The sequence below is a fragment of the Ixodes scapularis genome, unplaced genomic scaffold, assembly GCF_016920785.2.
Source record: "Ixodes scapularis isolate PalLabHiFi unplaced genomic scaffold, ASM1692078v2 PGA_scaffold6__148_contigs__length_123643588, whole genome shotgun sequence".
Lineage (NCBI taxonomy): Eukaryota > Metazoa > Arthropoda > Arachnida > Ixodida > Ixodidae > Ixodes > Ixodes scapularis.
This window is the reverse complement of record NW_024609881.1, coordinates 119,545,234-119,573,143: the sequence shown is the minus strand read 5'-3', so window position 1 is coordinate 119,573,143 and position 27,910 is coordinate 119,545,234. Positions and strand designations below refer to the sequence as shown.

Below are 27,910 nucleotides of genomic sequence, written 5' to 3'. Positions count from 1 at the left end.
AAGATGGCAGGACGTTCCGTCGCAACAGGCAACATCTCCTGAAAGTTGACGAAGAATATGATTCAAGGACAACAGAAGAAAACGACGACTCGGAATCGGAAGACGATGGGGGACCGCAGTCGCCTGGACCAGACGGTACAGATGAAGAGACAGAGGACCAGGAAGCACCGCAAGCTCAGACGCAGCAGGGGCCCTCATCACGCCGATCGGGCAGAAGCAGACAACCTCCACGGAGACTAAGTTATGATGAGTCGTTCCAGCAAATGCCGTAGTTTTTTTTTTTCTTTCTTCTCTTTTTTTCTCTCTCTTGTCCCTGTTTTTTTTTTTTTATTTTTGACTAGCGTCTTTGTGTCATCTTAATTTTGCACTTTTTTTTTAAATGCAGAGAAAAGAGGATGTACCACGAGCATAGCCTCGCGGTGCGGGAATAAAAGACGACGACGAGCCAGTCGTTCCTATCTCATCCTGGCGTACAGTCCATCATCCGTAGGCGCTCGTAATAGAACGATACAGCAAGTATCAATCGGATATAGTGTTTTTTTTTTTATATTTTCGCATTCAGATTTACAGGGCTGCCAACTCGAGGCAAATTTCCCAGATCGAGGTAATATTCAGGTCTATGTGGGAATAAGGCAAATCTTGCTAGTTTGAGGGAAATTTTGGGCACACTAAATATCTGAAATTCTATAGGTCTTTCATGAATCCTTTTTCTAGATAACATGGAATTTCAGCGGCTTTGCCTACATTTGGGTTATTTCCTTCAGCCGTTTGAGTGTTTCTGATGCAATCATCTGGCAACACTGAGGAGTACTAGGCTAGGTGGCGGAAGATACCACGTAGGGTACAGCCGTTGGCTTCCATTCATTTATCCAACTTTTTGGGCCAAATCAATTTTTATCGCCGCCTGAAAAATTTGGAGGAAGCTACCAGCCAAGTGGAAGATTCTGATGGCGCCGGCTGTGCCCTCTCGAAAGAAAAAAAAAAAGAAAAAAACTTGAATTCAAAAGGAAATACTGCAATGTCTGGAGATAGACTTATCATCACTAATAATATCTCGTGAAGTGCCGTCGCTTTCCGTGTATTCGAGTTTCAGAGCTCTCGCTTGTGCTACACCTTTTGTTTTGGACTGACTATTATAAAAAGCGCTAATGAAGTTATTAAAGCAATATCATGTTCTGATGACGCGCATAACATATAAGCCGAAGATAGGGTTTTATACGTCATTTTGAACCTTCCGGTAACAATCCCCCTCGAGAGATTTGCTTTGGCCACGGTTTTGGCCCGATAAACTAATTTATTGCGAAACCTGCGCAAGGCGTAAAGCTATACGTAGAGCAAGTCGTCTGTTTCTTGCGCAGGGTTTGCGGTGACGTCAGAACGACGCTGAGCTCTGATTGGCTTCGCTTGAAAAGAAAGTGGATAGCCCACACTGGCTTTCTGCTTAAAGATTTACACACTATTTTTTTTTTTAATCAGCCAATAAGAGCTTTGCGTTCCGACATCATCGCAACCCTTGTGCAAGAAGTGGACGAGCATGCGCTCCGCATATAACATATTTCTCACACTAAAAATGTAAGTGATGCAGAAAACAACAAATATTTAGTATTATAATTATTTGGGAAAGCGAGAAACATTTCGGCAGAAATACAAAAATTTCAGGCGTCCTCTGGGGAAATTTCATCTTTCCGCGTTGGCAGCCCTGATATTCAAGTAGAAACATACACGACCGAATTTGGTAGCGTACTACAACTCATAACCGGTGCAGCGGCATCTTTCACCGTGCAACCCAGGGTTCCTGTGTTAGATCCCGGCTCCTGTCCATTTTAATTTGAATGAGGCTCGTAACAGTGTGCATTCGTGTATTCAATCAGAAATGCATGAAGCATGTATTTATTTCATGATCGATGTCGTTGAACGCTCAATAAATTTGTCATCTACCGCGAAAAAAAATAAAAAACGGCCCTTCAAATACACAAATTTCCTTCTTTCTAAACTCCTATATAGAGAGCACTACATATATCGATTTTCGTGTAGGAAATACGCAACGTGAGTCGTTCTTTCTTTTCAGGTTCGCCGGGCTATGGTACTTCAAAGAAGTCGAAAACTGTGCTGCATGTTGGCGGCTGCATTAGGAACAGTGATGTGTATGTATGCTCTACAACTGCACAGGACTTGTGCACCGCCGACACCAAACGTAACCCTCAACGAGAGCAGCGCAAGCTGCAACACCACCAATTTTTGGAACCCAGAGAAAATACTGCGAAACGGTTACGAGGAGCTGTCATTCCCAGTGGAAGACGCAGGTCATCTTCCAGATGCCCACTACACGGTCTCGGTTTGCAAGAAAAAGTCAAGGTACCTGTTTTTTATTCACACGGCACCAGGACACTTTCGTCACCGAGCGATCCTACGCAGCTGCTTGAAGAACGGGACCTTTTCCACGTACTACCGCTGGACGACCGTGTTTTTCGTCGGGCTGTCTTCAGACAACGACACCGCAAAGCAAGTGGAAGAAGAGGCGTCCCAACATGGCGACGTCGTGGTGTTACCCTACAGAGACGCCTACAGAAACCTCACCTACAAATTCGTCTACGGCATGAAATGGGTTATCGAGAACTGTCCGGCGGTGGAGTACATTCTAAAGATGGACGACGACATGGCGGCAAACATTTCAATGCTAATGAATTATCTTAGTACACGTACCCAAGCTCAAAAACCGGAATGTCATTGTTTAGTGTACGAGAACGTGACAGTCATAAGAGACGTAAAGTCCAAGTGGTATATACCTGAAAAGATTTATCCCAACAAGACGTTTCCGCGATACTGCGCCGGAGGAGCGGCCTTCTTTAAAGCTAGCGCTCTACGATCACTCTACGACGCCTCGTTTTCTCTTCCTTTCCATCCTATTGATGATGTCTACGTCACCGGCGACGGGTTTCTAAAGACTGGGGTTCAACTAGTTGATATTAAAAAGTTAGTTGCATATGAGGGAAACGACTGGTGGGGAGTGACGTTGGGAAAGCGGATGTTCAGTCACTTAGCTCATCACGAGCTCCGCGTGTTGGCGTGGAGGCTAACGTCTGAAGGCCTTGCGAAAACTATAAGGGCAGCGTCTGTCAACAAGACAAAAAGCTGATTAAAGGTATAGTGTTAAGATCGCATATGTAACGCGCTCTCTTTCACGCTGAGCGATAACTGAACGCATGTTGTGGGTTGTCTCAATACGTCTGAACGTATCTTAATCCCAAATGTAAGAAACCCATAACTATGCGCATGGTGGAAGATATCTCAGTATCTTTCACTCCGTCGTTATCTCATATGTTAGAAACACAATATATAATGCGCCCAGACGTGTTACCAAGATAATTTGCCCACCAAAAACAATCGTGCGGGAATTTTTTTTAGAGCGCAGCTCTTAGGCGCCTGTTTCCGCCATTCGCGATGTCGCCGTCGCAGTCGGCGTAATCGCCGCGCTAAATTTAACGGGAAATCAAATTGGCGTTGAGGTCACGTGACATCAATTTTCCCTCTAAATCTAGCGGAAAAATTGAATTTGGTCATCGGTGACGTTACATGAAGTCATAGGGCGTCATTTTCTCTGCTAAATTTAGCGGGAAATTGTATTGGTGATGAGGTCACCTAGCATCAATTTTCACGCTAAATTTAGCGGAGAAACTGAATTTGTTAATGGGTGACGTGACACGAAGTCATGTGACGTCGTTTTCTTCGTTGAATTTAGCGGGGAAATTGAATTGATCTTGAGGTCACGTGACGTCATTTTCCCCGCTAAATTTAGTGGAGAAACTGAATTGGTGTTGAGGTTGCGTAACGTCAATTCCCGCCATATTTAGCGGACAATTGAATTGCTGTTGAGGTCACGTGGTGTCAATTTTCCCGCAAAATCTAGCGGAGGAACTGAATTTGTTAATTGCTGACGTGACACGAAGTCATGGGGCGTCATTTTCCCCGTTGAAAATAGAATTAGTCTTGACGTCAAGTGGCGTCAATTTTCCAGCAAAATTTAGTGGGGAAACTGTGGGAGGAGGGGAGGGTAGGGAGCAGGAGGAGGGGGAAGCTACGGAGGTGGCAGATGGGAGGGTGCGCAGGAGGAGGAGGGGGGTACATATGAGGGTGAATGGAGGGTACAGAGGAAGAGGAGAGGAGGAGGGGAATGGAGGAGGAGATCAGGGGGAGGAGGAGAGAGGAGGAGGAGAGAAGGAAGGTAGGGGAAGGGATAGATGGAGGAGGGAGGGTATACCTTCCCCTCCGTACCCTCGTCTCCTCCTCCTCAAGAGGACCTCTCTAATTTCGCATTACAGAGAACTCTAAACTCTTTCATTTTTCCTGAAGAAAACAATTGTGCGAAGGTCAACAAGGATCAACATAGTGATTTATTCTTCACATGGCTTCGGCGTGCTTATTGTGACACTGGGTTCACGAGATCAGGACTGGTTCTTTAGACGTTACAGATACATAACCAGTAGCTTAATGTTGACTTGTTTTTACTTAAGCAGATTCTGAATCAGTAGCAAACTGGATAGTAGGAGAGTAGGATGGATTGCGGGATCAACTCAGCAAACGAGTGTCATAGTCCTCCTGCGCAACAAGCTTAAAATTGAAGAGGTGGCAGCGCATGGGGATGGAAGCTGGGTGTATTGCGCGATGGAGCGTCTGCATTTGGGCTGCGGAATACCTTGACATGACGGACGTATATGGTGAATTCATCAACGTAAGACATTTGGAGCGCCTCTCGTGGAAAAACATATCCGTAAATACGTTTAACTCGTTTGTGAAAGGTTTGACGTTCGTGAGTGCGAAAACATTCCGACATTCTAAGTAGAGTTCGAAATGTCTGATAGCGATGTACTCCTAGATTACAAGAAGCTCGAGGCGGATGGTGCTGTAGTGGCATGTTGTAAGTTCCATCTTTTATATCTAAGAAATGAGGCGCCAAATTTCTTTGCTTAACTGCTGTAAAACTGCGCCAACTGCAGTATTCTAGGCGTCGATCTTGAGGTTGAGCGGGGAATTCAGCCTAAGATGAAATTGCAGAGTGGTGTTGGAAAGTGATTGTTTGGCCAGGTAGAAACCTTGAACAGTTTCCAAGGGCCACTCAAGTGTTGTGGAAGGGGTGTGGACGCCTTTGAGGAGATCCGTCAGCGGTTTGAGTTTCTTAAGTTAATTAAACCAAGAAATTATTAGAACATGCGGAAATACAAAGGCCAGGAGAAGTACTGGACGTCTTCTTTGGTGTCGAGTGGTTTAAGTCCGTGCTGGTCCAGCGGTGGCCAAGGAATCTGTCCAGGTCACACCAAACTCGCACTTGTCTTTATAGATTATGAGGGCGTACCCTACTGAAAAAAATGACATGAATTTTGTTTTGATATGTTTATTGGACACATTTTTCATATCACAACTTATTATTTCATATCAGTTTCATATGCCGCATATCAGTTACACTAGGCTAGGTGGCGCTAGGCACCGCCCAGTTCATGTGCTACGAAAATATATTTATTTATTCACGCCACCATGTAGATACATTACGCATACCACTAGCATCAGTTGAACAACTACATTGAGTGCATACACATACACGGCACAACAAACATGAATACAACAGCACACCCAATAACTACTTCGGAGCTCTGCGTTTCCGCCTTTTATACAGGTCGTTTTGTAAGTACGGAGTTTTTCAGTGACCACCTACGCAATAAATAATATTTTCAGCGTGTTGGATTTTTTTTCAGTAATGTCGATCATACCTCTGAGAGTATATAGAACGGCTCAGGGGACGAATCTCTTAATAAAAATTAAACGCTCATGCCGTAATTATTTGAAAGCCAGTAAATCAAGCCGCTCCACTGCGGTTCCAAGCCACGTGTTTGCTTTCCCGCGCGGCACGTCGTATACTGAAAAACAATTATATGAATTTATTTCTGATATGTTTATTTTACACATTCATATCAGTTGGCATATGTTGCATATCAGTTCTTATATGTCGCATATCAGTTTTTGGGTATTTCATATCAGTTCTTATATCACATGTCAGTTTTTGGATAGTTCATATCAGTTTCATTTGTCGCATATCAGTTTTTGGATATTTCATATCAGTTCTTATATTGATTCATATACGTTTTTTCAGTAGGGTAATCATCAAGGAGTTTGAAAACAAGTTCGAGACCCTCGAGGTGTACTTCTTGGTCAAGAGTGTAAATGAGGAGGATCAACCCTATTGAAAAATATCATTTCTGTGTCCAATAAACACTAATGAATCATATAACATATATAAGAACTATATGAGATATAAAAGAACATAAAGGAACCATATGAGAAGCTTGTAAAAGTTTCTTATATGTTTTATATGTTCTTATATATCTTATATAATTGGTATATAGTTCTAGTATGGTTCTTATATGTTTTATATATCTTATATAATTGTTATATAGTTCTAATATGGTCCTTATATGGTTTTATATATAATGTATGATTCATATGTGTCTATTGGACACAAGATATTTCTCATACAACGGCTTTTTCATTAGGGAAGATTTCCTTAACAAATTTGGAATTGCTAAAGTCTCGCGATCGACAAAACGTTGAAACATCTGGACTGCATTTCGCAAGCCAAAAGGCATTCTCACATACTCAAAAAGACCGAATGGAGGGGCGATGGCTGTTTTAAATATATTGAGTGGTCGCAATGCAATTTGATGGTACACATTTACGGGGTCTATTTTGGAGATAATGGAACCATGAAGAGACGCCGTGAAATCTTCGCTGTGGGGGGTAGGTAACTATCAGATACTCTGATGTTGTTCAAGGCGCTATAATAACCCCAAAAAGTCGGCAATCTCCGGAGTACTTTTCTGCAACATGTGTACATGCGGTGCCCAGGCACTTCACGTTGCGCTGACATTTAAGCGATCCCGATACAAGTGGCTGAAACGAGGAAACACAGGTTGTCCGGTAGTTACAGTTTGGAGGTTGGCGTCATGTTTAATCGGGTGGTCAATTTTCTTAGCACGAGTTAAAGGGATCCTGAGCCAAAAGTGTGAGCTCACAAAGCAAGGCTGGAGCGATAGGCGGGACGCAGCAAAACCAAACAAAATTACTCATACAGCAATATCTCTAACGGGTGTCCGCATTTTTGAAAAAGAAGGGCAGGACTGAAAACCGCCAACGAGACCCACGATATATATGACGTCATGATTCTCATTCCCTCTCCCCTTCGCTTCGTCCATTCGAACTGGTGAACAGAAGCGAGGAGGAAAGAAGCGAAGCCGCTTCCTCTCATTATCAACACTTCTAGGAGGATCTTGACGTCACGGTCCTCGCTTGATCGCGCCCTTCTTTTCCAAAAATACAGCCATCCGTTTGATATACCGATGTATGTGTGTGGTTTTGGAGTTCTTAGCGTACCGCTCAACGCTTCTGCAGCCTTAATTTGCGATATCAAAATTTCGTTTTAACAACCCTTTGAAGGCGGAAAGTCCAGAGTTTACGATTGTATACAGACTCTCTGGTGCGTTCATTGGATAGTGAAAGTGGTGTTCCTAGAACCACGAGGTCTTTTGTAGGGTCTACCAGACGCTGTTTTGGAATGTCAAGAAGGAGTTTGAAATGCCGGAGGAAACCAGCACCCAAGATTGGGCTTGTAACGTCCACTACTAAGAATTGCCAGCAAAAACCTTACTGTTAGCCAATGTTTCTAGTTAAAATTGCTCATCGTAGATAGCAAAGGGTGATTTATATGCAGCATGTAGAGACGAATGTGTTAGTCGGGTTCAATGTGGAAGGAATGATGCAGTCAAAACGCTGCCTGCAGCGCCCGTGTCTAATTGGAAACGCTGCCCAATATCGCGGTTCGTGAAAATATGTCATAACTCTAATCGTCAATTTTAAGGGTAGGTATTGGTGTCGTCCGCAGCAGCACAAAGTGGTGCGCCGATTCTGGCCCTTTTTCTGAATGTTTGATGGTACCAGCACACTCCCAAATGTGAGGAGTATGCTTCAATAACCGCGAACAGTGGCTGGTTTCCGCTTAGTTGATCGAGTACGTATATAGCGTAACGTCAGATACGCGGTTTTGAAGCCCTGCCAACTCCCGATGAAAGACGTGTCGGAGCTGATGCAGCTTCGTGGAGAGGTATTGGGTCGTTAGGCCACAGGGGATCCTGAATAATCTTGGGTCTGTCGGAGCTCTGCTGCCAGTGTTGCGTCGACGCCCATAACTGAGCCGATAAGTTGTTTAGAGGGCGGGCAACTGGAAGTCCTGTGTATTTAATAACACCACAAAAACGTTATTGGGCATTCGCTGTAGAAATAACTCCGCCAAAAGTGATGTTTAGAGTGATGCGGCCCCCTCGCCAAGGAGTTGCTGCAGACTTCGGAGCGATTGGGAGGGTCTGCGGTCACCGATCTCTTCGCGTGTTGGGAGTAGGTGTAGGCGGGGATGCCCGCTTTCTCATGTGCGCGTCACCAGTTCCGGCTTTAAGGTCAACTGGAGGTCTGTCTTAGGCAGTGCGAGAAATCTCGTACTTGAATAGCGATTTCGAACTGAAAAGCGGAGACCACGTGAGGGAACATGAGAATTTGTGAGGTGACATCATACGTAGAAAATTGGTTTTCGACTCGTGCGAACTACACCTCCGTATAATTGGTCCAATCTTGTAGAAGACGTAGATAATTTCATAACATAGCTAATGATGCAGGATCATTATTGGTAAGCCTTGAACTTAAAGCTGAAGGTGTAAGGATTTTGCCCGGGCCACCACTTTTGAATAATTTAATGTTGATTAAATAGCTGGGCCTTTTGTTTGGCAGCCACAGTGGAAGAACGATATCTTTCTTGTATGCTACAATATTATTCACGGGACACCATATCGCTTGTCGTTGTGCCTAGCGCATGGCAAGGACTAGGTAGAACGTATTTTTTGCAAAGCTTTTGCAAAGAAGGGTCTTGTCTGGGAGTAGTGCACGTTTCATACGGGCGCATTTCCCCCAATCATGATCATTGTTTTTGGCTGACGATAGATAGGAGCGGGTTCTGAGCCGGCGCCGCGAACACCGACCAATCATATGGCGTTCCGTGAATACCGTCACACACAGCCAAATTCGAAAGATTTGTCGGATTGCGTTCACTCGCTGAAGCTTCTTGTCTCGTAAACGTTGCAGTTGTGTCACCGCCGCAGCAGGGCTTTCTCAATGCTGTAGCTCTACTTCTACTTATTGTTAGACGTAAACAATCATGTGACCGACCCGACAAACAGCGCCCTTTTTGATAAAATGTTGACGGTACGAGTGTGGCTAAGTAAAAATTGTCACGAGGCTTAACGCGTGATCAGAGACAGTCCGCAGGTATATGCCCGAATCCTGTTCAGTACTTCGATCGGTAATAAAAAGTACTTTTTTTGCATCTACGTTTGAAACATACATCTGTATAGAGTACATATGCTTCCAAGATGCTTGAGGTGCGTCCGCAGTGAATTTTGTCGTAATGTCTGCACGCAAGACCGCGTCTTTTGTAGCTGTATGCAAAGTGAGACCCCCGTTTTTTGCATCTAGCAACGCAGTCTACGTACGACGTTTTTGTAAGGTATGACCGAAGTGTACTTCAGGAAATATGAAGCGGCAAAGCAATTGAGAAAACTGATAGCTGAAATATGCGGGGAGGGCTCGGCGAGTGACGGGGCAGAAAGTATGCTGAACCTAAAATGCAGAGTGCGTTTTGACACTGACGTTTAACGGTGATGGTGTCACAAAGCGGACGATTTTCTCGTGTCTATAGACATTATTAATCTCGTCATTCGTCGAGCGCCTTCAGTAGATTGCAGCGAGAAACTCTCACACTCGCTTTTCGAGAGATCGAACCCTCCATATTTGTTAAAGCATGCGGCCACATACTTTTTTTTTTTTGTTTGGGGGGGGGGGGGGGGGATTTTGATGTTTTGAAATTTCAAATACACGAGTATCGAATGCCCATTTTGGCGTGGTTTTTGCCAGCGCAGATAGTGCACTCGGTAATAGTTTTCGAAAATCAGTTCATAGGTCTGTCTTTCTCCCCACCATTTAAGCTACAGCAAACTCGCACAAGCTGTAAAAGGATTCGATCACAAAAATTCATGGGCTTTGGTTTTTCCGTGGAAGTTAGTTAGTTATATTAAACAAAGCCATGTTCTTACTATGAGGCTTGCCTTTGCTTTCTTATTGCAAATCTTTTTGCCGTAAATGTATGAAGAAAATATATAAATATTGCGCATTTTAAACCAATCTGAAGTACTAGAGACCTTAATCGGAAACGCCACTCTACAATTTTCTCCACTGTGTTTTCATGACTTCCCCTAACCCATCGCTCTGACTGAAAGGTTATTTTCATTGCGCTCCAACTTGAGCACATTGTTAGCCGCTCCCCTTGTTGTCTTTTCCGCCTTCCAGTCAACAAGGAACTATTTTTTTCGTTCTTTCGCGAACAATGAGTCCACAGTTTGCTGTATTATGAAGTCGTTGTCATATTATAAAGTCACCGCAGCCGAGGGTTTGGGACGGGAAGCTGGCAATACGAGTTGGAGCGTTCACAAAATAAAGACAGCAGTAGCATGTTACATTGTTACATTCCTTGGACAACTGCTATGAGTGCAATCCAATAAACAAAAGAGCGACTTACATTAATAAGAAATATTATGTGAACTATGAACTATTAACGTTTATCTTTTTAGGAAGTTCGGAGAATATCTCCCATATGTCAACACCGTTGCTATATATCTTAACGATGGATGAGGCAAGTACTAATTGGATATATTTTTTTACATAATCTCGTATTCAGAAGCAGACACGTGGACGATAGAATTTAATGGCCCGTGGAGTGGAATTGGTCACCGTAAAATCCAGGGATCCTGTGTAAGATCCCCGCTCCTGTCCATCTTAATTTGGATGAGGCTCGTAACAGTGTGCATTTGTCTATTGAATCATAAATGCGTGAAGCATGTTTTAATTTCATGATAGAAGCCGTTGAACGCTGCATAGATTTTTCATCTAGACCGTAATAATAAAACGACCCTTAGGACAGCCAATATTCCAGCTCTATGAAATCTAATGAAGCATATTACATTTTCTATATTTTGTAAAGAAAATATTCGATGTGATCATTGTTTTTCTTCCAGGTTCACAGCTATGGTACTTTCAAGAGGTCGAAAACTGTGCTACGTCTTGGTGGCTCCATTAGGAACAGTGGTGTGAATCTATTCTATACAGCTGCACAGGACCTGCACACCGCCGTCCGGAACGTCACTCCAAAACAGAGCAGCGCAATTGCAGCACCGCCGAATTTTGGAACCCGGGTTCCAGAATTTGGTGGTGTTTCCGGGTTCCTGGAACGCGGGAACTTATTGGGATACCGGGACGTCGGGAATACGGGATGTTAACATCCCGTATTCCCGACGTCCCGTTATCCCAATAAGTTTCCGGTACTGGCCGGATTCCGGCATGGGGCTCGGCCCGATGTTGTCCTTTGGGGCGTTTCCGGTTCCGGCCGGTGTCAGTATCCCGGAAGGCCAATTCCGCCCCCTCCCCAACCCGACGTGTTCTGCTACTTGGGGAGACCACGGCTTTGCGCTGGACAATAGCGCTCTCGGCCAACAAAATATTTTTACGCGGTTCACCTGCCCGAACAGGGCCATATCTTGATGAGAACTAATTCTTACCTACCCGCCAATGGCAAGAGATGTCACACGATCATGTTGGTGCTCGTTTTGAGTGCTTATTTATTCGCGGATAGATATCAGGTTTCGTGGTACGAGGATGAATTGGCACTTCCAAGTGAAGCACGCGTCGTGAATTGCGTCCCATCTTAAATAGCGGAAGCTCCCGATGCAACTTTTTTTTCTATCGTTTCACCCGCAGCATAGGGTGCGTAAAAGACGATTCACCTTTTTTCGGTTCTAGAAGCAGACGACGCGACGGCGTCTTGTTTTCAGCGGTGTATGACACTGTCTAGAAGTTAAACCCTCCCTCTTTACTCACGTTGCAGACGACATGTCTGCTAAAAAATATCAGCTCCTTCATTGCAAGCGGGCCGAGATCTCAATCTTACCAAACACCAAAATATGGACATTGGCACAATATTTCAAGGTACAAACACAAACTGCACAGCACGGCGCCGAAGCAAACTTGCTGCACATAAAAACAAGCCTCTAAGCTGTCCGTCGAAGCTCTCCAGAGTAGAACCGCACCGCGGCCGTTCTCGGCAGCATGCAATGCTTTCCCGCAGCGTTACGCAAAAGATTTGCGACCAGTAGCGTATTAAAGAACTTGGTCAGTACTGTAAATGTGCATTTATCACTACGAAGATTAATTTGGAGCTCGCTAAATTGAGCAACTGTACGCAAGCCGATGTGGTCAAGCATGCTAACACAGAGCAGATAAAAAACGTGTGCTAGCACATCATCAGGAGTTTAGATAAAAAGGAACACTACAAAATAATACTTAGTGCATTTCTCCAAAATTGATGCTCTGAACGAAGGTGCTTGGCCCGCTTGCACACGAGACAGGATGTCCGCCCCAGACATTTTGCTTGGCCACACGCAGTGGTTCCTACCCACGTCGAACCACGACAGACGGACAGGCGCCGCCGTTATGTCGTCATTCTCTTCGATGAATTCTACTCCTCCTCACTAGAATGAAAGACGTCGTCAGACATGACCAGAGTGTCGAACCGAATGTTTTATCGGTTCGGTTGCGGTTTGTATTCACGGTTTTCGGTTCAGTTCCGAAAGTAATGGTTCGAACTGGTCGGAGCCGTCACGGCTATCGGTTCAGTTCCGGTTTATTTCCGGGGAGCAAAAAGTAACGGTTCGAACTGGTTCGGAACCGCTAAGTCAGAATATATTTTTTGCGTTCTTTTGGCAGAGGCACTATTTCAAAGTGGGACGTGTAACTATATAGCTTTTTATCATTCGTAGAATCTACTTTTATTTTAAAGATTTAAAAATAAATTGCATTAATTAAATTTGTTGAAACACTGGAATAAAATCTAGATTAACATGCATAACTCAACATCTGATTTCTTTACCTCCAGTCGCGTATATATTGCCTGAATCGAAAGCTTATCAGTCTGGTAGGTTGCCTCAAGTACCCGTGATTGGTACGAATATACGCCGCAGTATTAAAAATAGGATCCTGCTGTGCTCTTGAACTTAGGAAATAATTACAGTGCATAAAGTCATGAAATGAACTCGTCCTCGCGATATATATCCTGAAGTCTAGTTTACAAAATACGTTTCACAATGTATATGATAACGACGCGACTGAGCTAAAAGCAATAATATTTTCAAAATATCAGGAACGTTTTAGGACAAAACATTTTAATCTACTTTTTATAAAAACACGCTGCGGAAAAAACATCGCTTGCTTTCCTTACCAATGTTATTTACACTCAGCACCATCATGTAGGCGAATAATCATACAGAAAATAGCGACATTCGTACTCAGATCGGATCTGGCCTAAAGCAGCGCGTACCGATGTGAACATTTTCGACATTGCTTGGCGTTTGATGTTTGTAGTTGACAAGAAACCGGTCAATTCAATTTGCAAGTAAGCATCACCCTTAATAATTTTTTTGATGAAACAATGTGGTATTTCATACTTTACTCGAAATTCAAGCTTCTTAATTGGACACTTTCTGTCGGGCTGAGTGCTCAATCGTCATAATTCCAGCATGCGCCACTGTGTACTTTGTTTTCGTCCAACCCACAGGCACATGAAATCGTTGCTCATCGCTTGAAAGCGGCAAAATATGTTTGTATATGTTTTTGAAGTTTAATATGGGCGTCAGGAACTCATACGGTATTTAAATCAGCTTCAAAATAGAAATTGCGTTTAAGGTTCTCCCAAATCAGTTATAGACGTGCCGTGCCTATTGATGATAAAAACGCCGGAAAAGATTTGCAGAGCATATTTAGATGATGTGGGGTGCATTTACTTATAATTTATATCTTTTATTATATCGTTTATTTATGTTGTCAAATATTCAAGCAGAAATCTTTTTTTTATTGTCATAAATAAATATGACTGCATTAAGTTCACATATCCGCTTGAGACCGACACGGGAGGATGATACTCGAAAATACGCCATCTTTTGAGTCAGCCGAAATGTGCTTTTTTGTTCGCTGTTTGGCAGTGCGAAACACCACTTCGTGGGGCGTCCCAAAAAGGACTTTTTACTCACATAATCGGTCCGAAGGCAAATGCACTAAATTTGCAAAAAGTGATATAATAAATGGCATTCTTCTAAATTCCACCATACAAGACGTTTTACTGCAAAATGAAGAATATTTATAGACGCACGTTTTAAACGTAAACGCGTTTGACGGAACTCCGTCTGGTTGGGTCAAAAATTTGGGAAATACAGACCTTCACCAAAACCACATCCTAAACAGTTAGGAGCCCGACGTTTCAATGCTAAATAGGTCGAAAGGCATTTAACCATCGGCGTATGTATCGGCAAGCGGCATCCTCCTTTTTCAGTAACGGTCTCCTTTCCAATTTCTATCAACTCAAACATGCAGACTTCGGTGTTTGGTTATGCTCGTGCTAACTACTTCCTACTGCACATGCATCTGAACTTTATATTGACTGAAACGCTGGTTTTAAAAGTGGTGACGTTGACTGTGCCGTCTCTCGGCTGACAGATGTTGTGTAGTCTGCTTTGGAGAGGTTTATACCGGTGAAGGATACAATCCGAGGTGCACTTGTCTGGTTATTCTCACACAAATATGGAAGGTCTTCGCGTGTCCATACTCACAGACCCCTTTGCACTGTCGAAGGAAATTCTCCCGACTCTGCCTCCTTCACAAAATTTATTATCACCGCTCAGACATCAAGGACTCTCTGCTGTCCACCCCAGAAAGAATATCATCTCGCCTCAATAACTCCTTTGCTATCAAACAAATTTTTGATAAGGCCAATGCCTTTAATGAATCCTTTCTTCCTCTCTCCATTTCGGAATGGAACCAGTTGACATCATCTATAGTTACCATTAACGACTCTACTGCGTTCCTAAGTGCTCTATAAACCCATCTTATGTGAGTGCTATTTTGCTGCTTTATATTTTGCATAACTTTTTACTACACTTCTTTTTTATTTCTTTGTATTATTCTTCATTAGTGCGTTCTTCAGTTGTTTCATGTTAATAAACTGCCCCCCCCCCCCTATGTATTGCCTTAACTGGGCCTTTAAGGTGAAATAAATTATATGAAATCATCTCCGCCGGGCACTGACATTGATATCGCATTATCAGAAGATATATTATTCGTGTTGCTTGCACAAATGGTACCTTTTATTTCAGAAGTATCGCCTTATGATGAAGCGAATCATTAAAAGACAAACGCCTATTGCGCGACCCCACTGATTCTGACCTGTGGCGTGGTACAGACGGACTTTGAGAACATGTTAGGTAGAGCAGGCCATCCAGTGCAACTGAGGCTATAGCTCTGAAGGGTCTGACCGGTCACGTCCTTGACTCTGAGTGTCTGCAATTCATTTTCTAAGCACTTCTCCTCTATAGTAGAGAGCTATGTTCCCCTGTTTAACAACACAGCCTCTTGTCCTGAAAATCTCCCTCTTATGACAATTCCTGTATTGACAATTGATTAATTTTGGCAAGAAAAAACGCCCCAAAGTTAATGTAGGGGATTCCTGATGCAGTACATTTTTAACATGTCCTTAAAGACAAATGCATTTCCATCGACGTGGGAAAATGCTCTAGATGTGCCAGGGCACAAGTCTGGAAGCTCTTTGTGTGTCGATACTCACAGACCAATTGCCCTGCTCTCTGCTTTTTGCGAGGTTTTTGAGCAAGTTATTTTAAGTGTCTGAGGTTTCATTTTAGACCAATGCCCAGTTAAAATCAGCACGGTTTTTGTCGGGGATGATCAGTTGAGGCTAACTTTGTTACCTTATTGGAGTTCGCAAGGCCTATAGTTGGTCCTCGGGCAGGATTAATGTTGTTAATTATGACTGTTCTGAAGCGTTTGACCTCGTAGATCACAATATATTGTTGACTAAACTATTTAATATGGGTCTTTCTTCGGAACTTTGTGACTGGTTTGACATCTACCTTCGCCATCGCTCAAATATGATGTTCTATTTGGAATGCAAATCATGTCAATATATGATACATTTCGGAGCACCCCAAAGATCGAATCTTTGATTTTTTTTAAATATTTTAATAAATAACACTGCAACTTGTCTTAGTAACTGGCAGATGCCGCAGTTTGCTGACGACGTGAAAACTTATTGTAGTACCGCACGCCTGTTGACTGTGAACTGTTACTAAACGACGTTGATGCGATTCGCCGGTGGTGCTGTACAAACTCGCAGCTTTTAAGCCCCACCAAAGCTGACGTTCTCTCTTTCTCCCGTAAGGCAAATATTATTGTTCATCCTTATAAATTGCACTACTCAGACATTTCAAGCTTGCTTGCTTTGATTGTCCATCGCGTGCCCAAGCTTTTTTTCTTTTAGCATGAGCTTTTTGAAGTGACGGTGCTGTCGTGAAGATATGATGCGCATTGTTAATGTAAATGACATCTTAAAAAAATGCTGGGGACGGCGATTTGCGAAAATTTGATTGTCTCTTTGCAGCCAGTGAAATTGGTGAATTAGTCGATAAGAACACCAAGGAAAGAGTCACGGCACAAAAAGTACGAACATGACAAGTCATGCACTGGGCTTCTTTTGCTGTTGCAGCGGAACACATTCGCCTAAAAAGATGTTCATGTCCCATGGGAATTGTAAGACGCGTTTAACATTATAGGAAAAAACTAATGAACGATGTTGACTCAAACAAGTAATACTTTTATTCAAAAGGTCGTTGCCACTCTTCCAAATGGGGAACAAGAAACATCAGCACATAGAAACATAGAACATTGCAATTCATGGACTGAGCAATCCTGGTAGAAGTTTCGGTGCTTAATCTGGTAGAGTTGAAGAACTTCGCTGCGCCTTGGCAACCAATTATTGCTCATATGGCCATGTTCAACCTGTGGAAAACATAAATTTTAAAACTATCAATTACAAATGATCACTTTTGCTAGAAATTAAGCAAATGATTTTCCTCTGTTTTTGATGGTATTCGCTATTCAGTGGTCAGTTTTACGTCAAATATGCAGTTGAACCGCGTTGTATAAACACTTTCGTGTTGTATTTTATCAAGGCTAGTAATTTTAAGCTCGTGAAGAGGTTCAAGCCTGCTATATTTAGTGATCTATTGCAAATCATAGAAAAGAAAGCCACAGTCCATTCTAAAATGGAATCTATCAGATCGGTTAATGCTGAACATATCTCTATTTTATAAAATGTAAAGTAAAAAGGTTTATTCCAATTAGTATAGCAAACAAAATGCATATCAAAGCCTGAACTCGGTAGGGGATATGAAACATATATAAATAAAAGGATTGGTCCTGTTCGTTTGAACTAAATCGGGTAAGCCTGCTAATGTCTTATCCTCGCATGTTGATGAATTGTAGATAGGTGGGCAAAGGAAAAATAAAAATCATAATTCTGAAAATAATTAGCCTGGTCTTTGAAATGTGGTTCAACCTTTACGCGAGCACCTCCTTCTAAATATTCTTAATATTTGAAAAAAAAAAACTGGTCTTGTTTCTATTCGTCCTGTTCATAATTGCTCCTGGGTATCGACACACGTGAATAATGCGTCCTATTCAAGATTTAACTGTACTATGCAAAGTAAGGTAAATTAAAACCCTCCACATGTTTTGTGTCTCCGCTTTTAAACATGGTTTAACAGTGGTTGATTTATTAATTTATATTATTTATTCGCGCGTCTGCAACAAAATGAAGCATTCTAAAATAAGAAAGACATATGGAATTGAAGTAGAAACAGTTATAGAAGCTAGAAATATAAAAATAACAAAACAGAAATTTTGATTTGGAGGCAGCTATCATAAAAATTGCCACACCGCGAAATACACCAGAAAACATTGAAGCACTACGAGGTCGATGATAAAGAGAACATATTGCTAGGTACAATGCTAACTCAGAAAGGAGCCGTTTGTTTCATTGCTGTGCAGTTTTAGGAAACAATAAGTTCTAACTCATGAATCATAATCACTCTCGTCGAATAACTGCGCTGCACGAAAATGAATACGTCATGCTGGTATTGACTGACGATTAATAGTTTTAGATGCACCATGGCTCAAACATTCACAAGACTCTTAAATTTGAACTGCTGCGAAACCGACTAACTTGAATGTAGATAATAAACCTTGAACTCTACGAAGGTGCCTCCACTCACAATTTATACCAAAAATACCGCTGAGCAGCGTCGTAATCAAGGACGTCCCAAGAATCTTGTTCAAAATATTGAACATGCTGCAGACAATATTTCCCAAAATTGACCCAAGATTGGCGTCGTTCAGCTTGCCCAGCATACACTGGAAAACAAGGATTTTGACATTTACAAACGCGGCACGTAAAACAATAAAAATGCTTGAAGCTAGTAATGTCTTATCATCATTTGGCTGGCCGTTAAATTAAAAAAAAATATATATCTATTTCTTTTGCGCTTATACTTCACGGCCCTTACAAGTTAGCACAAACTTTACTTTTGGTGATTTTACACAAGTTACTCCTCTAGGCTTTCGTGAAACGCTAGCCTGGAGCCTTGTGCATCTTGTTATAGCGAAAGTAGCAAGTGGGAATTCCGAACTAATTGTATACAAGGCAAGGAGCCTGAACATCATAATTCGCGTCCAGACTGAACATCATAATTCGCGTCTGTCAGTGACCATATTCTTAAACCAACTTCGGTAATTAACAGCCATTAGTATTCGAACAGTTTCAATATATATATGGAGTTTAAATAAAATGAAAAAAACTCTATAGGTGTATTGTAATGTTTTTTATTGGTCCTTATGAAAAACGTTTCAAACTATGCACTCACCAGGATAAGATTAAAAAGAATCTCCACGAGACCTACCTGCAAAGTCAGATTAATACACAGAGCACAGTTAATACTAATTTAATTGTTGATCGCAGAAATGACAAATTAATGGCGATGTATCTACATACAGTCACAAGTTGTCCTTGGTCGCAAACTTGCAACTGCGACCCGAAGCACTGGAACAGAAAAAGAAATCAATAAGAAAACAAAGTGGCGGTTCTCCGGTTGATTCTATCACTACTCATCTTCATTCGTAAATACGAATTGCAAATAGTACGGGACGTTAATTTTGAAGAATAAAATTTGTCTAAATAATAGTAAGATAGTAAGTTCGCGCCCAATGAGGGTGCGAAGCCCTTTGCCTTACAACAGGCGCCCACACGATTTAGTTTTACGTTTTGCAACATTCGGAGATTATTTGAGAACTGCGTACCAATGTCGCATGGGTATCTTAGGAAGGAAATTAATTTCTTCATATTTGTTGGCGTTTTTTAATGGGTATACTCTACTATCTTAATGGCCAAGTCGAAGAGAGGGAGAGGGGGGTATTTCAGAATTTTTTACAAGGTAAAGCGAAGTGCGTTGCTGCGCTGTTTGGCACACATTGTTCAAAAGGGAGGCGTATATAGACACTGTATTCAGAATGCGCAATGACAGCACAGAGGAAAGACAAAAAGGAAAAGATACAAAGATATTAGATGCGGAGCATTTCTTGCTCGGGTCTATGTCCCGCGGAGTCGTAGTCCGCACTCACACTACGCATGCGCAACTCTCCTCCTTCCCTCTCTCCAACAGCTGCGCGTTACTCTCTCCGCTCTCTCTCTCTACCAGCTGCGTGCACTTCGCGTGCGTTCGCTTCTACTCACACCGCGCGCGCATGCGCAACTCTCCTCCTCCAGTCTCCTCTCCTTCAGGTGTGAATATAAGCAGCGGTAGCGCGCTGCGCGCGTTCAGTTCACCGCTGTTGACTCCACTTCACTCCGTTCTACCGATGAAGTGTGATGGAAGCAACAGTCCCGTCAGTTAGTGGGTTGGCGCAAGCAAGCGCCAGCACCACCCCACAAACTAACAGCAACGCTACGTCCACTGAAGACAAAGCAGCGAAGGGCACGCGACGCTGAGCGCAAACGCTTGAAGCGAGCGGCAGACCCTGAACTACGGCAACGAGAAGCGGCGTCCATTCGTCAACGTCGGGCGGCGGATGCTGAACTACGACAACGTGAAGCAGCGGCGGTTCGAGAACGTCGAGCAGCAGAACCTGAGGTTCGGGACCGTGAAGTTCAACGTAAACGTACGAAGCGAGCGGCGGAACCCGACCCTCGAGAACGGGAAGCCGCGTTGGTTCGTGAACGTCGAGCAGCAGAACCTGAGGTTCGGGACCGTCAAGTTCAACAACGTTACTAACACCGTTAATAACACCATTAATAACGATCCGCTATGCTCCGCATCACCCCATGGTTCCCCTCGGGAAGATGGTGTAATTTTTTTTCACAACAAAGGGTCTATTTGGTCTATACTTCGTTTCACTTTAAGTGCGACCGCATCCGTCGCTCCGATTTGACGTAGCCACACAGGCTGTGCGAAATGTTCATCATCACAGTGCATGTTGTTATTGTGGATATGCTATCGCCGAACGAACCAATCACGGTTATACAAAAGCGCAGGACCGCGACGAATTCATTATGCGCGAGTGATTTAGTCACCAAAGGCAAACGCACAAAGTTGATGCGCGCAATGATGATGCACTTTTGGCGCTGCTTGTTTGAATTCACCGGCTCGTAGCAATGGATGAGTTCGGGCTTGAAGCGAAACAGAGTATAATTAAAGCCGCACATGTAAACATGTAAATTCATAGTTTTGCAGTATAATCCACGTGTCACGGAAGCACTAATTACGATCGGGGACACAAAATAAAAGCGCATTTAAATGTCCTCATGCTTCAACCTCACGTCTTTTAGAAACAACGCTAGACTTTAGTCTGAGAGGAGGTGCAATTTAACACCCTGTAAAACTACGGGACTTCGCTCCGGCATGGCAATGAACATTGCTAGAATCTTTGAACGTCGCTTCGCTTATAATAAATAAATATGCCATCGTTTTAAAAACGGTCTATGCGGGATGGCGGACTTGCGACACCATTTATTAGAACTGCATTCAATGTTTGCCGGTCACAGGCTATTATGGCCGACTAACGTTAACTTACCAAATATCTCAAACTCTAAAAATACGAAGGTAGACAGAGGCCAATAAAAGGTTTTAGTTCTAAAAAATATAATTGCAGAAGGTTTCTTTTTGCCGCGAAATTTTATTTTACTTCATGAATCCTACTATAAAAAAAAATGTTTGCATTGTAATTTTGTGCCAATGCTTTAGGTTGTTAATATCCGGGAGATAGATATATTTGTATTCCAGTTTTAAGCGAGATTTTATAGTCACATATCGTAACGCATCGTCACAGTTGTCATATGTTTAGTTGTGTCCCACAAAAGTTGTGCGACCAAGGTGTTGTATATTGAGTGTTTTTATATCATAAATTGCGCAAATGCTGCCACAGAAATTTGGTCGAATATACATGCAATATGCACTGAATTTTATTTCTCGCACGTTCTATACCTATTGTATTTGCTGCCTATTAACTTGCCCATTTTGCTTCTATTTGTCTGATATAGTTATTGCGTTCAATATTATGTGATTATCATAAGCAATTGAAATTTAGGGGGCATAGGTTCTGGCAAGTACCACATCCTTATATCTCCTCCCATACCAGCTGAACCTGGGAAACCAATAAAAAAATATGCAAGATCATTGGGCCACATATGAGGGTATTCGTGTTTGCTCTCCCATGAAGTGAGCAGTGATGGAGGAATGATAATTACGGGCGTACCTCCCCGACCCCAAGGACGCTCGGAAGATTCAAATTAAGGGGTTCTTCGCACAGTGTTGTCTGATCCAAGTCGGTCAGGCTGCAAGTCGTACCCAACAAGTTTGCAAGAAGACCGCAGAGTCCACTGATCAGATCCTTTCCTATGCCTGCAAGGATGCAAGTGAGCGCCATGCGTAGGAGAAACAAATGAGTTCACACCCGATTGAAAAACAAAAACCACAAAACACTTATGACCTCTACCACCTATACCTCAAGATAGAGCATGGCATTCCTACGTTATATATTATATTAGAAGCATTTTCTCAGTTGAAAGCACACAGATCATTGTCATGTTCGAGCGTGGTTGTGTGCCATACTTTGCCTGTCAGGTTGCACATAAATTACATTGTTTTTTCAGTAGAGTTTATGAAATTTTAAAATAGCGATATTTTCACCTAAATGGACGTGGCGTAGAGTCGCCGTCGACATTGTGTTTTATGTTTATAACACGTAAATAAAATATGAAAGACTGTCTCAAACCACTTAAGATTATAATATCTGCGGATAAAACGACCTAATTTGCTGCCTTTTTACATAACGTACTTTCTATGAAATTATGACATATATGTAGTATGGGGTAACATATTGTTTTAGTAGGACATTATAATATGACGAGTTTGGTATTGATTGAAGTGGAATGAATGCTTGCCGAACACGGATGGAGCGAGACTGCACAATTCTGAGTGACATCCATATATAAGCGTGCTCAAGATAAAAAAGATAAAGAGAGAGAGAGAGAATAAACTTTATAACACAACTCAAGCCTGAGTCGTGTTCAATCATCATCGGTGGACAAGGATGCGCTCTCCTCGTCCTTTGTGGGGTCGGTTGTTTGGCGTCCGAGGATGGAGTTATTTCTTCAATGTGGGGTACGAGGAGTGGCCTCTGAGTAGCTTGGAGATCCTTCGGGGGAGCAACCCCGCTTGCCCGGGATTAGGCGACTGAGGAGGGAAGAAGGGAGGGAGAGATATTGGTAAGGGTGGTTGAGGACCTCGGGCAATGCCAGTCCGTCTGTCCAATGGAGGGGTAGCTTTTGGATAAAGTGGATATAGTCTTCCGAAGGAGGAGAAAGGGTTTGTGCTAGCCGGATGATAGAGGCCTCCTGTCTGGTGTGGGAACAGGAAGGGGAGGGAAGCTTGCAGCGCTGTGACCCGTAGTTGGCCATGTGTGCATTTCTTTTCTTGTGGTGTTCTGAGCGGTCCTCGGATGGATGGCATGGTTCCGGCCAGGGTGTCGGGGGATCCGGAGGTTCGCCGTCGCGGGCCAAAGCGTGTGCTCGCTCATTTCCCTGAAAGCCTTGGTGGCCGGGGAGTCATTCTGTGTGATCTGTAAGAGGCGGATGGTTTCGCATGCCTGCTTGGAGGGAAGTGTGGATGTGCGTAGTCAGTGCTTGCGCCTCTAAGCTGTGGAAAACTGTTCAAGATGGGTTCTTTTTAAAAATCAGATCATCCGGATCCAAATGACACCAGCTTTAAAATGGCTGCTTTAGTGGTGGTGATGAAAAAATTGAATCTGCTAAATCATGCACCGTCAACATCATCTATCAAAGCTCAGCTTTAAAATATCTCCCGGATATTTTTACTCTCAATTCTATTCAGTTTACGAAATTAACAAAACACTTACAAAAATTTAATTCTCGATGTATTTTATCTTACATTGTTTCAGTGGGTGTTCTTGTTTGTATTCCTTTGAACACGTTCTATTTGTTGATACGTAGATACAGGATTAAGGGAAACATTGGGTCGTGAATACATTCTCAAAACCGCTGCAGTCTTCAACTCTTGCTGAGGGTTTGGTTACTATTATTTTATTATTGTCACATTACTAGAGTCACGTCCACTCGCAACATATTTTGCTAAGTGGTAATTTATTAACGTTACAATTAAAAAGCTATTGTCGATATAAAAAAGTGTAGTTACGAAGCTGAACAATGTATATGTTATACAAAGATGTGTTTTGCGTAAGATTGAAGGATTATTCCTTCATAATATGGTTATGATGTTTATTAAATTTTGAAATGTATATATCATGACAGTTAATGGTAGAATACATGAAAGTTACTGACTGAACCGTGCTGATCGATTGGATTTATTGCTACGAAGCATCCGACTCGATCGGCACGATTCACTTTGCTTCCTATTTTTTTTTATTATTTTGTGTTCAGATGTCACGCATGATGATAAAAATTTCACGTATCGCAGATAATAAAATTTCAAATCATGTAATTAAGGAAATGTCTGTGAAGGAAATTGTACAGCCGAAGCCTTCAATTCATAGATATCGAGAGGAATTTACATGCTGACGTCGGTGAGCGCGCGCACACACACACACACAGACACACACACGCACGCACACGCACGCACACGCACACACACATACGCACACGCACACACACATACGCACGCCCACACACACACACGCGCACACATGCACGCACGCGTACACACGCACACACACACACACAGGGTGTTTCAGAGAACGCTGGTCAAATCGCTCCTACAAAAACTACTCATCGCAACGAAAAAAGGTTTCTGTCGTTTTGGTCCTGGGCCAGGAGCCCATTTAGGAAAGTTATTAAAGTCTGGGATAATTAAGTTATTAAGCATTTTTTCGTAACCAACTTTTTCATATTCCGTTTAAGGGCACGGTTTCAATTAGAAAATTGCTCAGCATCATCGAAAAACTCTAAATCAACAAATTGCAGAACGATAAAAGGCACGCTCATCATTTTACGGCTTTCTGAAAAATCGCACAAATTCGACGGAAATATATATATACACTTTCCTTTTTTCCTGGCTCAGTCTCGGGCTAAGAACAAAATGGTTAACATCCACCAGCTCGCCTGCGCACTCATTACATTATCATATGCAGGTTTTTTTCTTTTTTTTTTTTTAGATTTACGGGTTTGTGTAAAACAAAGCCATTCAAGTTACACTTATGCAGTTTGTGCAGGTGAGTTATACGGCCAGGGGGACATTCGTGGGTGGCTACTCGTTGCGATAAGTCAGCTAATTAATTATGAATCGTTAATTAACTTTTTGATTAGATGAAAATAGACATATAGTCCCAATTCGAAACTTATTGAGCGTCATCGAAAACCACTAAATCAATTTTTATTAGAGCGACTTATAGCTGATGCGCAGATTTAATAGGTGTTTTCTGGCTGTTATGTATATATATATATATATATATATATATATATATATATATATATATATATATATATATATATATATATATATATATATATATATATATATATATATATATATATATATATATATATATATATACATAACAGCCAGAAAACACCTATTAAATCTGCGCATCGAGCATTTTAGCTAGCGTTTTAAGTTAAGCGGGCGGCTAATGTTTCGTATATATACAACCATTTTTTGCAACTTCATATACAGTAGAATAAAGAAAATTTGCTTGATCCGTTACCGAGGTTGAGTCTCTCAAATGTTACCAGCAGACCCTGGAATATCAGATAGAGCTGGGACCCAACATTCAGGTCCCCGATGCCATCCAGAGCACACTGTTGACAAATAAAGCGTTTATGAGTGAACCCTACGTACTTGCGCTCTTATCCCTCTGTACGTGTTCAGCGAGACGTATGCGCATGCGTTATAGATCGAGTTATAAGGGGTGAAACGAAAACAAATATATAGATTCCGAATCACCTCCAAGGGGGTTCGGACCCATGACCCCACCAGTGTGAGCCCGATTTACAAGCCCAAGATTCTGAGCCTTTTCTTTTCTAGAAGAACAATCAAGTCAATTTAGAAAGCTGTACAATACATTGAACAGCATACTAAAACTAGCGCCTTTTGAGAAGGGTTTTCAAAACTTCAGTTCAATCGGTTCAGATTCCGGTTCGTGTTTCGCATGAACACAAACAGTTTCAGCAAATTGAAAAAAAAAAAATAATAATGCCGAACTTTTTTAGCATTAAGGTCAGCTGGTAGGACCGCCATGCGTGACCTCCAAATGCTACAGAAACCTAATAACATGATCGTATTGTAAGCACTCCGTTTTTATTAGAGACGCAAGAAAACGCATTCCTGGTTGTGTACCAGGATTGTGAGCTTCTGAAGCTGTGGCTATTAAATGCGGAAACATTTATTTTGTGCACCGACACTGCGAAAGGTGCAAGTAGCGCGAGCCGGTAGCTTTGTCTTTTATGTTTACACGCATATATAGTATACAAAAAATAAACATTTAAATTTAAATTTTTAATCAAACATCAAAAGTCGTTCGTAAGTGGCGGGAGTCCCGTCCGCGGGATGAAAACAGTTATATAAAAAAGTTATGTGAATCGTTTATGAGAAAGATAAACGCTTTATCATGGTCGCCGGCATAATAATAATAGTATTACCACAATAGTGCCTAAGTAGCTTAGTAAAGAAGCATTTTCGCAATACGAGACGGTACAAAAGGTATGAATTCGAATTTCAACTACAATCTGCGCAGTGTCTTTGCGAAAATATTTTTATGTCCCAATATTTGTTTTTACAAAAAGATGACACAACGTCCTAACTTTTTTAGACATTAAAATATTAGATGCCAGCTCTCAAGGGTGGAAAGACCTTCCTATAAAGGCTCCGTGTAGTTCAGACAAATTGCACTCACGGAATAACTGTTTTAAGTTGTTTTCTTTTGGTATGTTCAGTTCTTTTCCCTTTTACGTCTTCACATATCTATCAGGCTTGAAGTAGCCACGTTTAGGTTTTTTTAGCTAAAATTAATTGCTTAAATATTATTTGATGATGCATCATTTTAGTATCATCTGTTATGCGATCGATAGCTTCATCGCATGGCATCCTCTCTGTACGCTCGAAGTTTGGTTTCCAGGTTTAAGCTTGTACAGCAGTTTATGTTTTAAAAACAAACCTGGTGTGTGTGCAAACCTGTTCATTAGAAACACACTGGTTTGGCACAATGAGCCGGGCCTTCTGTTGTAATCATATTTTAAATGTGTAAATCTGCATATAATTATACTGAAGCAATAAACGCCGTCATTTTATTTTTTGCAAGACTTACCAAAACCAGGTTTCCAATTAGGTCCACAGCGGCTTGCTGCAATTGGAAAGCAGATAAAATATGACGATACATCTTCGATTACTAAACAGGTCTTTTATGTTTAGCAAAATTTGAGTACCTAATATAAACTTCGAGTTTTTAATTGTCTAGAAGTGTGTAAAAATAATCGATTTAAATTTCCAGATCAAATAGCACTGCACGTTTTTTAGGGCAATTCATGAATGGGAATACCAATAGAATTTTGATTCGAGAAAAAGGCTTTCTCTTTTTAACTAACCTTATTTTTTATCTGAAAACATTTTATGACTAATAGTCTATTGGGTGCGTTGAACATATCCGCATATTGCGCTCAACACCACAATGGCAAACAGTTCTGTAGTTATTAATTGCTTGTCAAGCGTTTGTGTGACGTGTGAAGTGAAAGTATATTTTCACTTCACAATAAATGTTATATTACACGAAGCAATATAGTACGACACCCATAAATTAGTTCTACAGTTTAACTAGGAAACTTAAGCGAGCTTGTTTGCTTTTTCTAGCACCTAGATGTTCAGCATACATTTGATATGAAGCAAATTTGTAGCCTACATTTCCAGAGAGTCATTGTTTCATGGTACATGACTGTCCACACATAAGACAAATAGGACTGCGGAAAGGTGAGTACTTTCATACGCTCATCTATGATATTTGGTGTGACAGAACAGTCCTTTTTTTTCAATTATGCAGTTTGAGTTGCAAGCTCATTAGAACTGAAAGTGCAGTGTTAAATATGTTTTTTTAGAAAACTTCAATAACAATTTTTTTGCACTGTATATTTGTTTAATCACACTATCCAAGCGTTGGCGATCATTCTGCTGGTCAAAATACTTCCAGCTTCCGACGAAATTCGTATGAGCACAAAATATCCCGAATCATTATTTTTTTGATAAATCGCGATGAGTTGTGTAAATTGTATTCTGAATAACGTGTCGCGTAAAACTTAAAT

General features: G+C 41.8%; 1 protein-coding gene across 1 annotated transcript; it reads left to right on the top strand.

The window, feature by feature from the left end:
• Nucleotides 1–105: 105 nt before the first annotated feature.
• On the top strand, nucleotides 106–3,136 carry LOC115328235 (beta-1,3-galactosyltransferase 5-like). The gene is made up of 2 exons (XM_040216365.1): nucleotides 106–135; nucleotides 2,069–3,136. The coding sequence occupies exons 1-2, from the start codon at nucleotides 106–108 to the stop codon at nucleotides 3,134–3,136; spliced, it is 1,098 nt and encodes a 365-aa protein (XP_040072299.1).
• Nucleotides 3,137–27,910: the final 24,774 nt, after the last annotated feature.

What these genes read in the sequence shown, in the direction of transcription:
- LOC115328235 (XM_040216365.1), top strand. Translation starts at nt 106, where the DNA reads ATGGGGGACCGCAGTCGCCTGGACCAGACG. An exon ending in GCAGTCGCCTGGACCAGACG is followed by an intron (nt 136 to 2,068) that starts GTACAGATGAAG and finishes CTTTCTTTTCAG; the next exon opens with GTTCGCCGGGCTATGGTACT.